At 43.2% G+C, this 12114-nt stretch overlaps 1 protein-coding gene across 1 annotated transcript in view; it reads left to right on the top strand.

Moving 5' to 3' along the window:
- The window catches only part of FBLN7 (fibulin 7), a 29889-nt gene extending 18087 nt beyond the window's left edge, over positions 1-11802 (top strand). Inside the window, exons 6-8 of the mRNA XM_056852680.1 lie at positions 2291-2428; positions 9786-9924; positions 11277-11802. Of these exons, the coding sequence (XP_056708658.1) occupies positions 2291-2428; positions 9786-9924; positions 11277-11649 (650 nt within the window). The 3' untranslated portion in view covers positions 11650-11802. The remainder of the gene's footprint in view (positions 1-2290; positions 2429-9785; positions 9925-11276) is intronic.
- The last annotated feature ends 312 nt before the right edge of the window (positions 11803-12114 follow it).

Raw genomic sequence — 12114 nt, 5'->3', positions numbered from 1 at the left:
AGCCCCTGTCCTGGAGGAATCCCTGCTCAGAGAGCTTGCATAACTGCTCTCCAAATTTCTCTGCAACTTTTTTTGTTTAGTTCACTTTAGGCACAGTCGGGTGCCTGAGGATTTGTTTTTTAAAAAGCTACACTCAAAGGGACAAAAGACTGCTCAGAGCAGGAAATAATTCCCATCTTACCTTGGGGATATTGCACCGGGAGGAAAATGGGGGCGGGGGGGAGGGGGAGAGAAGAGAGAAGAAACTGAAACAATCATTCTACTGCAGCCAGAACAAAAGGAACAGCCTCCTCCGTAACAACAGAAACAAAAGAGACTGGCTGGAGAATGAGTCGCTTCTTTGCAGGCTTTAAACACCATGTTTGACATCCTGATCCCTTCTTTGAAACAAAGAGGAACGATCCAACATTACTCCAAGTGCATTTTTTTTTTAAAGGCTCAGAAAATGGCCACCGGTGGGGAAGGGGAGGGGACATGGGCTTCACAGTGGGTGTGGATGGCAGAGGGGCGGGGAAATAAACTGCGTCTTAAAGCTATCTGCACCTCAGGGGAAGCCGTCTGGGAAACGGAGAAATGAAAAAGATTGCCTTATAAGCGTTTCTGGAAACCACGTGGATTAAGTGACTGCGAAACAGTTCCACCACCAAAGGGTTGGGGGAAGGTGCGATCATGAATCAATAAAACGTCTCAATAAATGTTTCAAACAGTGAGTGCGTTAGCCTTTTGGGTTTTTGATATTGATCAAATCAGATGGCTTTAGCAATTTTATATTCCCGCCCTTATATTAGCTGCTAAAAATGCAATTGACAACTGAACACATAAATAATTGTAAAACAATCAGCAATAGAATTTTCAAAAACACTAGCATATATGGGTGTGTATGCATATTATGATTATTTTATAATTTATGCTTTAAAGTTATTTATATTTTCTGTTGCATTATTATTCATTTTCTTGTAAGCTGCCTGGTGAATCAAGTTTGGTTAAGAGTAGAGATGCATAAAATAAATACGAGGGGCATGATAGATGAGAGGGAAGGAAGAGAGGAGGAGGATGGGTATGAGACATTGCCTTATGCTTATGCACACTTAGGATTACAACTGTGTGTCAAATTGGATGTATCAGTGTGTTCAATGAGATTTTCTCCCAATTTGAACGAACACAAAATTGCAGCCTTTGTAGAAGATTAGGACTAAGGGGTTAAGCCATAGGCTTCTCATAAAGCTATGTCCTGAAGAAGGTAAGTGCTGATGGCAGAAGCTGAATTCCATGTTTGTTATCCCACAGTTGCTATAATAGATGAAGACAGCAAACCATGTTACTCTGTCAAAACCTCAGGGCTTCTTGGCTCAGACCTTTTCATTGGCAACAGTAGTTCGTGTCATTCCACACTGCTGCCAGTTTTTAGGGGGATTGCCAAATCATGCAAAAAAGAACACTCCTATGCTCAATTTATACAGTCACCAAAATGATTTTGGTGACTGAGTTTTTAGGAGGAAGCAATGGGAGAGCTAGCATTCATTGTCTGCACTACTTTGCCGAGTAACCGCTGGGGCGCTGGCTTGTAGCACTACAGGGAGGGGCCACTCAGCTTGGCTTGTTCCAGGGCCATTTTCACTTCCCAATCCACTCCTGGGTGTCAAACTTTTAAGATATTTTTGAGTGGCTACAGATCAGATATGGGAAATGTCTGATTAAATATTAATTCTCAAATACAAGACTTCTACACATGATACCTATTTTGGATGTTCTGCATCAGGGGTCTGGCTGCTTCAAGTATTAATTTCAATTTCAAAATCTTTAATGGCATAAAAAACAGAAAAAGCAGAATAACATAACATAACATAACATAACATAACATAATATAATATAATACAGTACCGATCAAAATCAGTACAAATTCGGTAATACAATTCCGCAACAAACACCATGAACAAAATAGGCAATAAAATGGACTATTACTTATCGGTACGAAGACCCTTAGTTAAAATATTTGCCAAATATTCGGCAACTGCTTCAGTCAAATTAGGGCACTTATCAGCTAGTAGACTTTGAGTAGTCCTCAATGTACTACATTCCAGTAGTACTACATTCCAGTAGATGAGTACCAAAGAAATGTGATAAAATTACATATGCTTCATAGATCTGGAACACAGACTCCTTGCGGAGATCAAATACCATCAGGAATGGGGATATCCCAGATGTTTATTTATTTCCATCCATGAAATGAACTATTTGTCCATGGTCTGCAGCATAATGGGATGGTGTCATTTTTTTTCTCTCCTTGCAGATGTGAATGAATGTGAAGTTTACAAGGTGGAGGGAGCCCCTCGTCTCTGTATGCACACCTGCATCAACATTCCTGGCTCATACCACTGCTCCTGCCCCAGTGGGTACAGGGTCTTCAGTGATGGGAAAAGCTGTGAAGGTGACACATTGCTTTACAATTGCTACATGTCTGACAGATGGTGTTTTGCAGGAAAGAAAGAAGCCATTCACGACAGTGGTGTTATTTTCAGGTTTCCTTCAGACCTTTTAGGTGATGAGGAACTGCTAGAAGAGTAGGATTCACATGCAGAGCATTTATTTGCCATCAGAGCTTAATTTGACTTCAAGCCCACTTTTTATTTTATTTTAGGAAATGCCTAACTTGCTTTTTTTGTCATGAAATAGCAAAGTGATATACAATGACAAAACACAGATAAAATTAAAGCAACAAAGTAATTGATAAAAAAGCTGTAGTGGGATTAGTACTAAAAACCAGTTGTAAGTAACAGCATGTAAAACTAAGAAGTAGTCGTTGAAACTTCAAAACTGAGCAACTGGTCCCCCTCACTAAAGCGTTAGGACAGAATCAAGCCACAACAAAATAAATCAGTTAATAAACCGTTCAATGCCCTCTGGAACGGAACAGAACAGAACAAAACAAACCCAGAAGGCTGGTTAAGGCTTTTGCTTTGTTCTGGAAGGCTTTTCATGGTTTTATCATTTGACCTGTCTGGTTGTCATTAGGGAGCTACAAACTCAGGACTGGAACACATTAAGAGGAAAGGTGAAACGTTGCCTGCTCTCTCCAACGGGACAATCCCCACCCCCACCCCCTGCCTGTGGCCAGGGGGAACCTGGCGTCCCTACTGCCAGCTGGCACTGTTTAACTTGCCCAGAGTTTTCCCAGGCAGAGGCTGCCAGGGGGAGGAAAGGAGAGAAAACTGAAGACCCAGGGGTAGATAAAGGCAGGCTGACTAGTGAATGGGAAAGAGAGAAGGAAGCAGGAAAAGGGGAGAGGCTATGGGGTCTTTCAGGGAAGGGAAAGAATAAATCATGGGGGAGGGGAAATGAGATGCGCCCGCACAAGTCCTTGTGAGTCCCCTGCTTGTACTCTATATAATAGCCCGTTGTTTCAAATGCATTCTATGCCCCCCACTTTATCAGGAATTGGCAGGACTCCTATGCTGACACCCAAGTTGGTCCACTGTAATATCTAATTTGCCTCAAGCACGTGCAGATTGCTGGTTCCTCCCTTCTCAGTTGCCAAACACAACATTCACCGGCCTGACAGTTGCTCCTGCATGTTACATCAAATACATCTTATGCCTCTGAATGCAGTGAAAAAAGACAAAGTAAGAATTGGGCTTCCAAAATGCCATTCAGAGTTTCACGGCAGTTTGTAATGCACTATTAAAAATACTAGCTATGAATACCAAAGAGAGCAAGAACCCCAGACAAGGTATACATTGTAATATAGTTGAGGTATGTGGGGAGGTGTGAAGGTGCCAAGAACTGCTGGGAATTGAATAGCGATATTGTATCCATGAAGCAGGCACTCTGTGGTCTTGGACAGCTTTAGAAAATCCCTCCAAATTTTCGTGAAACAGAGCTAGTCGCCAGGAGTAGTCTTAAGAAAGCAAATTCATGTTATATGGCTTAAACACTTTACTGCCCACTTCATAAACCAGTTAATCTATAACAGTAGAAAAGAGCAAGGGTCCAATAGCGCCTTAAAGACTAACAAAATTTCTGGCAGGGTATGAGCTTTCACAAGTCACAGTTCACTTATCTGAAGATAACTGTTTTTGACTAGTAACTAACAGTGACAGGGGGCTCCCGGCAGCAGTCTCCCAGCACAGTCTTCTGATTTTGGTTGACCAGATCTTAGCCCCAATTCCCATCTCATCCAACTAGATCAGAAGAATACTATTTCTGATGGCATCAAAAGCCAGTAAGAAGTCCAAGAGCATCAGCAGTTGCATTCCACCCGTCTTCTAGTGAAGATCATCAGAGTGACCAGAGAAGTTTCAGCTCCAAAGCTACAGCAGAAGCTGGTAATCTGTTGCCTTCAAGAAAGGCCAGTGTTGTACAAACAAAAATGCCGGAGTGCCTTGCCCAAAGAGGGGATATTTGTCACCAGCTGGCAGTTAACAGTATAATCCTATGAGTGTTACTCCAGTCTAAATCCATTCTAAATCTAAATGGAGTAACACTGCATAGGATTGCACTGTAATGGTGCAATCCCAAGATCACTTTCCTGGGTGTAAAACCCAAATAAAGTGGGGCTTACTTCTGAGTGGACCTCCTTAGGATTGCTCCCTAGGTCACTCATGCTTGAAGAGGGCTTCTTCAGGAGGGGCCTTTAACTGCCTACCTCAAGACAGTTGGGACATCCTCTTCCTTACGGAAGGTTTATCTGCTCCCTGTCCACTTTGACCAGATGAAATTAACCATGACTGGCAAGAGTTAAGAAGTGATATCGGAAATTGGCTCAGTGGCAGAGCACACAAGTTGGTTACAGAAGGTCCCACATTCAGTCCTTAGCATCTTTAGTGAAAGGCTTTCAAGTAAACGGAAAGACCCCTCTCTGGAGAGCCTCAGCCAGTCACAATAGACAGTACTAAGCAAGATGTGTGTAAAGTGCCGTCAAGTAGCAGCCGACTTATGGCGACCCCTGTTTTGGGTTTTTCATGGCAAGAGACTAACAGAGGTGGTTTGCCAGTGCCTTCCTCTGCACAGCAACCCTGGTATACCTTGGTGGTCTCCCATCCAAATACTAACCAGGGCTGACCCTGCTTAGCTTCTGAGATCTGACGAGATCAGGCTAGCCTGGGCCATCCAGGTCAGGGCTCTGAGCAAGATGGACATAGTTAAATTGTGGAACTCCCTGTCCCAGGATGTGGTGATGGCTGCCAACTTGGAAGGCTTTAAGAAGGGAGTGGACATGTTCATGGAGGATAGGGCTATCCATGGCTACTAGTAAAGATGGATACTAATCATGATGCATACCTGTTCTCTCCAGGATCAGAGGCACATGCCTATTATATTAGGTGCTGTGGAACACAGGCAGGACAATGCTGCTGTTTGTGGGCTTCCTAGAGGCACCTGGTCAGCCACTGTGTGAACAGACTGCTTGACTTGATGGACCTTGGTCTGATCTGGCATAGCTTTTCTTATGTTCTTATGGACCAATGGTCTCATTCAATACAAGGAAGCTTCACCCGTGGTACAATACGCTTCCATTGAACTGTAATTGCAATTAGTGTGGACTGTTAACTTCCTGAAAATGACCGGCTACAATAGTGAAGTCCTGGCACAGGTAAAAATACTCATTCTGTGACATGCCTAGAAAATATGTCACAGTGGAGTTCTCAGAGTTTACATTGTCAGGAACCTGCTGTGAGGGGCCTCCTTACAACTTGAGACAATTCTGCAACAATGTAGCGGTGGTGGAGAATGATTCAGATTTTGTGAGTTTTACACATGGCCATGTCTTTTGCCAACCCGCTGAGGATAAACACTGGGCTCTGCAGGTAAAAAGAGACTGTCTAAGAATGATTGTGTCAAGTGCCCAAACTCATCTCCTAATTCCAGAAGTCAATCGGGGCTTTGACAGGAGTGCCAGCAAGAAACTCCCCAAGGGTAGTCAGTAAACCATCCAGATCCGGGACTGGATGACATTAATTAATATAACTTTGAGAGGGATAATTCTGATTTAAAACCTTCATGTTCTTTGGTAAAGAAGTAATATATAAGTTAAGTACACCAATAAATCAGGGTTTTCAGTCTTACTTCAGTTATTTCACATCTGAAAGCATCAGATGAAACAGTATTTTTTAACTGCTGTAGATATGATGGATTGGTTTTAATTAGATTTTCCATACACCATGTTTCTTTAAAAAAATCGTTGTTTTTTTTTGTAGAAATGATTGGCTAGACCTGATGATAGATAACAAACTCGAAATAAAAAGCGGCTTTTTCTCTTGGCATGAGAATGAATGCTGTGTACTCAGGAGGACTGACTTGCACTGCAGTGTGAAATCTTTACAGACCCTGACTATGAAAAATAACCCAGACCTCCATGTTGTTGACCTGCTCAATAAGGGTCAGGGTCTCAAAGGAGCTTGGAGCTAAAACATTCACCCAGCTACAGCATGAGTTTGTGGAGTGAATTTACCATTTATTATATCTCTAGCTCATCTGCCACTTATTTATTTATACCTGCTTTTCTTTCCAGTGGGAACCCAAAGCAATTTATAACACCATTTTCCCTGCCTCCATTTTATCCTCCCAATAACCATGCTGTGAAGTAGGTTAGGCTGAGAGAGAGTGACTGGCCCAAGGTCAACCAACAAGTTTCCATGGCAGGGTGGGGGATATACAGCTTGGTTAGTCTGACACTGCTACCCACTACGCCATGCTGGCAAGGCAGCACAATGTACACAGGACTCCAGGGAGGTCTCCCCTCCAGGATGTTGCATCACGTGCCTTTAGATTATATCCTGTTAGGTCTTGCCTTGAGGGTGCATTTGAGGGAAAGGTGCCCTGGCAAGGATCCATGCTTGCACAACTGATGACATGACAAGCTGAGCAAAGATGATTTCCTGGGAAATTAGCTAAGGCGTGTTTTTAAAAAATAGAGGGAAAGCCTTGGTTTTGTAGTAAGCAAAACACACCCTTCTGTCATATATGGTAAAAGTGCATTCCTGCCCAAAGGGTTTGGAAAATGGTATCCAAAGAAATGCTGGCTGGTTTAGGTACAGACCTTCCTTACCTTCCAGAACGATGATTGCTTAATTATGTGATAATGGTTCTAAAGGGAAGACAGGTTTTTGGGGGGAATATAATAATTGTTGCACAGTTAGTTTTTGCTAGACATTGGAAACAAATGTCTAGCTCTCCTCAAAGAGGGAATGGATAAAGTAAGAGAGTTGCTTACATTAAGTAGATTGTTGGGATATCAGAAATCTGCAGATGTAAAATGATTGCATACAACTCAGAAACCTATGATTCAATATATGGAATGCAGTAATACAGATCAGTGACATTTTAGCTACTTGGTGTTAGTTTATTCAATGCGTTCAAAGTTGCAGGAATGTATTGTTTATTATTTATTTATTCATACATTCATATGCCACCTTGACTCATGGATCAAGGAGGCTTACAATAATAGTTGAAACACATTTTCAGTTTAAAAGCAAAAATAAAATAACAAACCCCAAATCTATCCCACCTTAACTGGTAGGATAGCCATCAAATGGCTGCCCAGTGACCATAGTTGGCACACAAGGGCATATGGAAGGAGACTGTCCTTCAAATATGTGGGTCCCAGGTCATGAAGGGCTGTAAATATCATAACTATCACCTTGAGAGCCAACGTGGTGTAATGGTTATGAGCAGTGGACTCTAATCTGGAGAACTGGGTTTGATACCCCACTCCTCCACATGCAGCCTACTGGGTAACCTTGGGCCAGTCACAGTTCTCTCAGAACTCTCTCAGCCCCACGTACTTCACAAGATGCTTGTTGTGGGGGGGAAGGTGATTGTAAGCCGCTTTGAGACTCTTTTTGGTAGAGAAAAGTGGGGTATAAAAACCAACTCTTCTTCTTCTTCTTGAATTAAACTTGGAAACAGGCTAGCAGCCAATGTAGCTGTTTCAAAATGGGCTACATATGTTTCCAGGAGTTAGCCCCTGACAATAGTCGGGCTGCCACATTCTGGACTAGTTGTAGTTTCTGGGTTGTCTTCAAGGGCAACCACAGTAATCCAGCTGTGAGGTTACAGAAGTATGGATCAGCGTGGCCAGACCTGCTGGATCTAGGTAACAAGAGAGTTGGAGATTCAGATGCCGCTGATAGAAGCTGCTCCTGGCCACCTTGCCCGAATGCTTTTCAAACAACAAGGCAGGGTCCATGAGCACCCCAAGTTCTTAACCTGCTCTGAAAAAGCCAACATCACTCCACCTAGGACAAGTGGATTCATTCCCTCTAGAATATCAGCCTTCCCAACCAGCATTACCTCTGCATGGCCTGGATTCAGCTGTTATACTTTATTATTCTTTAATTCAGTTTGATGTTTATTGAATGTACCTACCTGATTGATAATGGACTCATTCGTTTTTTGGGGGGAAAGGAAAGCTGAACAATGGCAACCACTCTGTTTATGCAGGACTGAGCAGTCATTAAACAACCCGTGGGCCACTGCATGTGCCACTACATGTGACTGCTAGGTTAAGTTCTGCTTGGTGTGCTGTTCAAGACAGCTCTGATCATTCGAATCTCACACAGGAATGAAAAGTATCAGGCCCACTGGCCAAATTCAGTCAATTGAGGCTCTTCTCTAGGTAGAGCTGCCTTTTCCTCTCACCCCACACCCAGAAGAAAGGGCCACTGGTTTGTTACTATGTGAGCACATGAACACATGAAGCTGCCTTTCACTGAATCAGACCTTTGGTCCATCAAAGTCAGTATTGTCTACTCAGATTGGCAGCGGCTCTCCAGGGTCTCAGGCAGGGGTCTTTCACATTACCTACCTGCCTAGTCTCTTTAACTAGAGATACCAGGGATTGATCATGGGACCTTCTGCATGCCAAGTAGATGCTCTACCACTGAGCCACAGCCCCTCCCCTACGTGGTTTCAGCAAGGGCTGCATAGATTGTGTAAAGGTTCCTATGCTTCACATTTGCCCTAATATATGAGTGTTTTGAATCAAGGCTGCATAAGGTGTTAGCATGATGGTATGCATAAGATTCCGGACTGACTGGGGCCACTGAAGATCACCTATATGGAAGCCAATGTGACAGCTGTTTTGACCATGTATATTGATCTTTTCCCTTGATCTCAAACTCAGAAGGGCTGTGGCATTTGAAGACTAAACACATAACTAGATGGGATGCGAGAAGATCTGTGACTGGATCTTATATAGTTAAAGCAACAGTGCCAGGAAAAGGAGGCTAACTCTTTCCTTACCACCATTTCAGTCACCAGAGACACTCTCCCACTCCCATCGCCTTGTGATAGTATTAGTTTTGCAACAGAAAAGAAGATGGGTGACTGTCTGCTTTCCTTTCCAAAGCTAATAGTAGCATGAGGAAATTGAAGTGGCATGCAGGGATGGAAGAATTAAAACTCTTTCTTCCCCCAACCCCCACGCAGCCCCGATCCACACCAGCTGCTGTCTTTACAAAAGGCTGGGAATATCTGATCACAGAATTCTCACTGGGCTGAAGTGAACCCATTTGGTCAGATGCATAAGGTAATGTAGGGTATAATTTACCTAGAGCAGGAGAGAAAAATGTACACCACCCTGAGCTTCTGGGATGAATAGAATAAATCGGAAAGAATTTACCTGGAACCTTTTCTGCGCAGCAAAGGTGCTGTGAAAACTGTAACCTGCCCTAACAGGGAATGAGTGGAGATCATGCGCAGGGCTCCTCTTTCACAGCTATACTGCTGTGTGTCAATCCTAATCCATAGAAACGGGTGCCATGGTCTTTACATCCCCCTTTGTTTTGCAGATATAGATGAATGTGGTCTCTCGCTGCACAACTGCACAAGAGGAACAATGTGCATTAACACAGGAGGAAGCTTTCAGTGTGTTAGCCCGGAGTGTCCCAAGACTAGCGGAAATGTCAGCTACGTTAAAACATCGCCATTGTAAGTAAAACAGGAAATTCTTGTAAACTCCAGACATTCCAAAAAACAGGGCTAGAAAATTTAGTCTCTATATTATTTTAAAAGATTAGTTCCCAGGAGTATCAACAACATGAAAAGATCTTCAAGTCTTTTCCAGTTTATTCAGCCGACTGAATGAATGGCCATTTTGAAAGCACAGAACCATGTACCGCTGTCAAGCAAACAGCCTGACCCTTCTCTCCCGGGCAATTAAAATGTTGGTGTATTGTATGCTGAGTAGAATTGCATTGATCAAAAGCTGGCCAGAGTAATATTTTCTCATTTTAATGTCTGTCACTTCTTTACTTCCTCTCCTTCTATGTCTGGGCAACTGATGGCATGAACACAAAGTTATTGATCATTTCCTCTAGAATGCAGGGGAGAAGATCACCCCACTGACCATCTATCTCTGTAGGTCTTCTAGAGTGGCAAGCTGTGTATACACAGTGAAAGCAAATGCAAGTTTACGACTGCCTAGCACTAACCATATAAGAAGACTGAGCGTGCATTAGCCCAGAATGGAAACTACAAGTTTAGCTAAAAGTTAATGAGATAGGTTTTCTTCACTTCTACAACATGCATGGACCTTTGAGATTCTGAAAATAAAGGGAGAATTAATTGCTGGTCAGAAAATCCACTGTGTAGGTCTCAGAATTGCTCTTCAAAGCTGAAACAAAACCAATAATCATTAAGCTACTGGTGTTGTTGGATCATAGACTAGAAAACAGTAAAATCATCTGACAACATCTCAAAACTTTCAGTATGAATATTTTTCCTCCAGTCAGAAAGATTGCATTATTATTTCTATGATAGGAAGCCAACATGCTGTGCCTTAATTGCTTATCACAGCAGTGGGAAGGGAATGAATCTTTCTTTTAGTGTAGGATCTTTCTTTTAGAGCAAGCCCCATAGAGTACAGTGGAAAAATCAACTGTGGGCTGAAATTTCTCCCTTTGAAATCAGTGGGATTTAAGAGTACCTAATGTGGGTTGGCTGACCTGGATGGCCCAGGCTAGCCTGATCTTGTCAGATCTCAGAAGCTAAGCAGGGTCAGCCCTTTTTAGTATTTGGATGGGAGACCACCAAGGAAGTCCAGGGTTGCTATGCAAAGGAAGGCACTGGCAAACCGCCTCTGTTAGTCTCTTGCCATGAAAACCCCCAAGAGGGGTCACCATAAGTCGGCACTTCACACACACACACACACACACACACACACACACACACACACACACACAATGTGGGTTGGATGGTACCCTTCTTTGCTTTTTGATGTCCTGCAAATCCGTCCAGAGGTCTAAATCTTCTTGTGTTTCCTCCCCATTTTTCCTTCCTAGTCAATGTGAGCGGAACCCATGTCCAATGGACAGCGGATCATGCCACCACGCCCCAAAGACCATCTCGTTCCATTACCTCCCCCTGCCATCTAACCTCATCACTCCCACTCCTCTCTTCCGCATGGCAACTGCTTCAGCTCCTGGACGGCCCGGCCCAGACAGCTTGCGTTTTGGCATCGTGGGAGGAAACAGCCAAGGTAATTTTGTGATGCAGCGTTCAGACAGGCAGACTGGAGAACTCATTCTAGTTCAGAGCCTCCAGGGTCCTCAGAACGTGGAAGTGGAAGTGGACATGTCAGAATACCTCGACCGCACCTTCCAAGCTAAGCATGTCTCAAAGATAACCATCTTTGTCTCACCTTATGCATTCTAAAGGAACTTTTTACACCGATGAGGAAATAACTAGGTCACAGACTGTTCTTGCTGATTGTGGACTACATCGCAAAAGCCAGGATTCATGTTGAGATTCTGGCTTTCTGGGTACTTGCTCATTTTGCCAGCCAATAATTCCCAGCACTACAATAATAATAGAAGCCCTTGCATTTCTACTTCCATATTGCTTTAGATCCATCCCTCCTGGTTATAGGCTTGTAGCAAAGGGCTGGCAGCTCATAAACTAAACCCTGCTCATGTGCACCCGCTACTCAGCACCCACCCTCTGCCTGTCAGACCATCTGTGATCATTCCTCAGAGGAATCCATATCTCTTTTGTTTTTTTAATGAATGATAAAAAAGCACAGTGAATGCTCCTTAAATACCCTGTGGTTGTTGTTGTTTTCATTTAATCTTTAATATTGCTATGACCCCAGCCCCAAATGATATCATAACCAAGGAACAA

The sequence above is a fragment of the Euleptes europaea genome, chromosome 7 (genome assembly GCF_029931775.1).
Source record: "Euleptes europaea isolate rEulEur1 chromosome 7, rEulEur1.hap1, whole genome shotgun sequence".
NCBI classification, from domain to species: Eukaryota; Metazoa; Chordata; class Lepidosauria; order Squamata; family Sphaerodactylidae; genus Euleptes; species Euleptes europaea.
The sequence above is the reverse complement of the archived record's forward strand: the minus strand, read 5'-3'. Positions and strand labels throughout refer to the sequence as shown.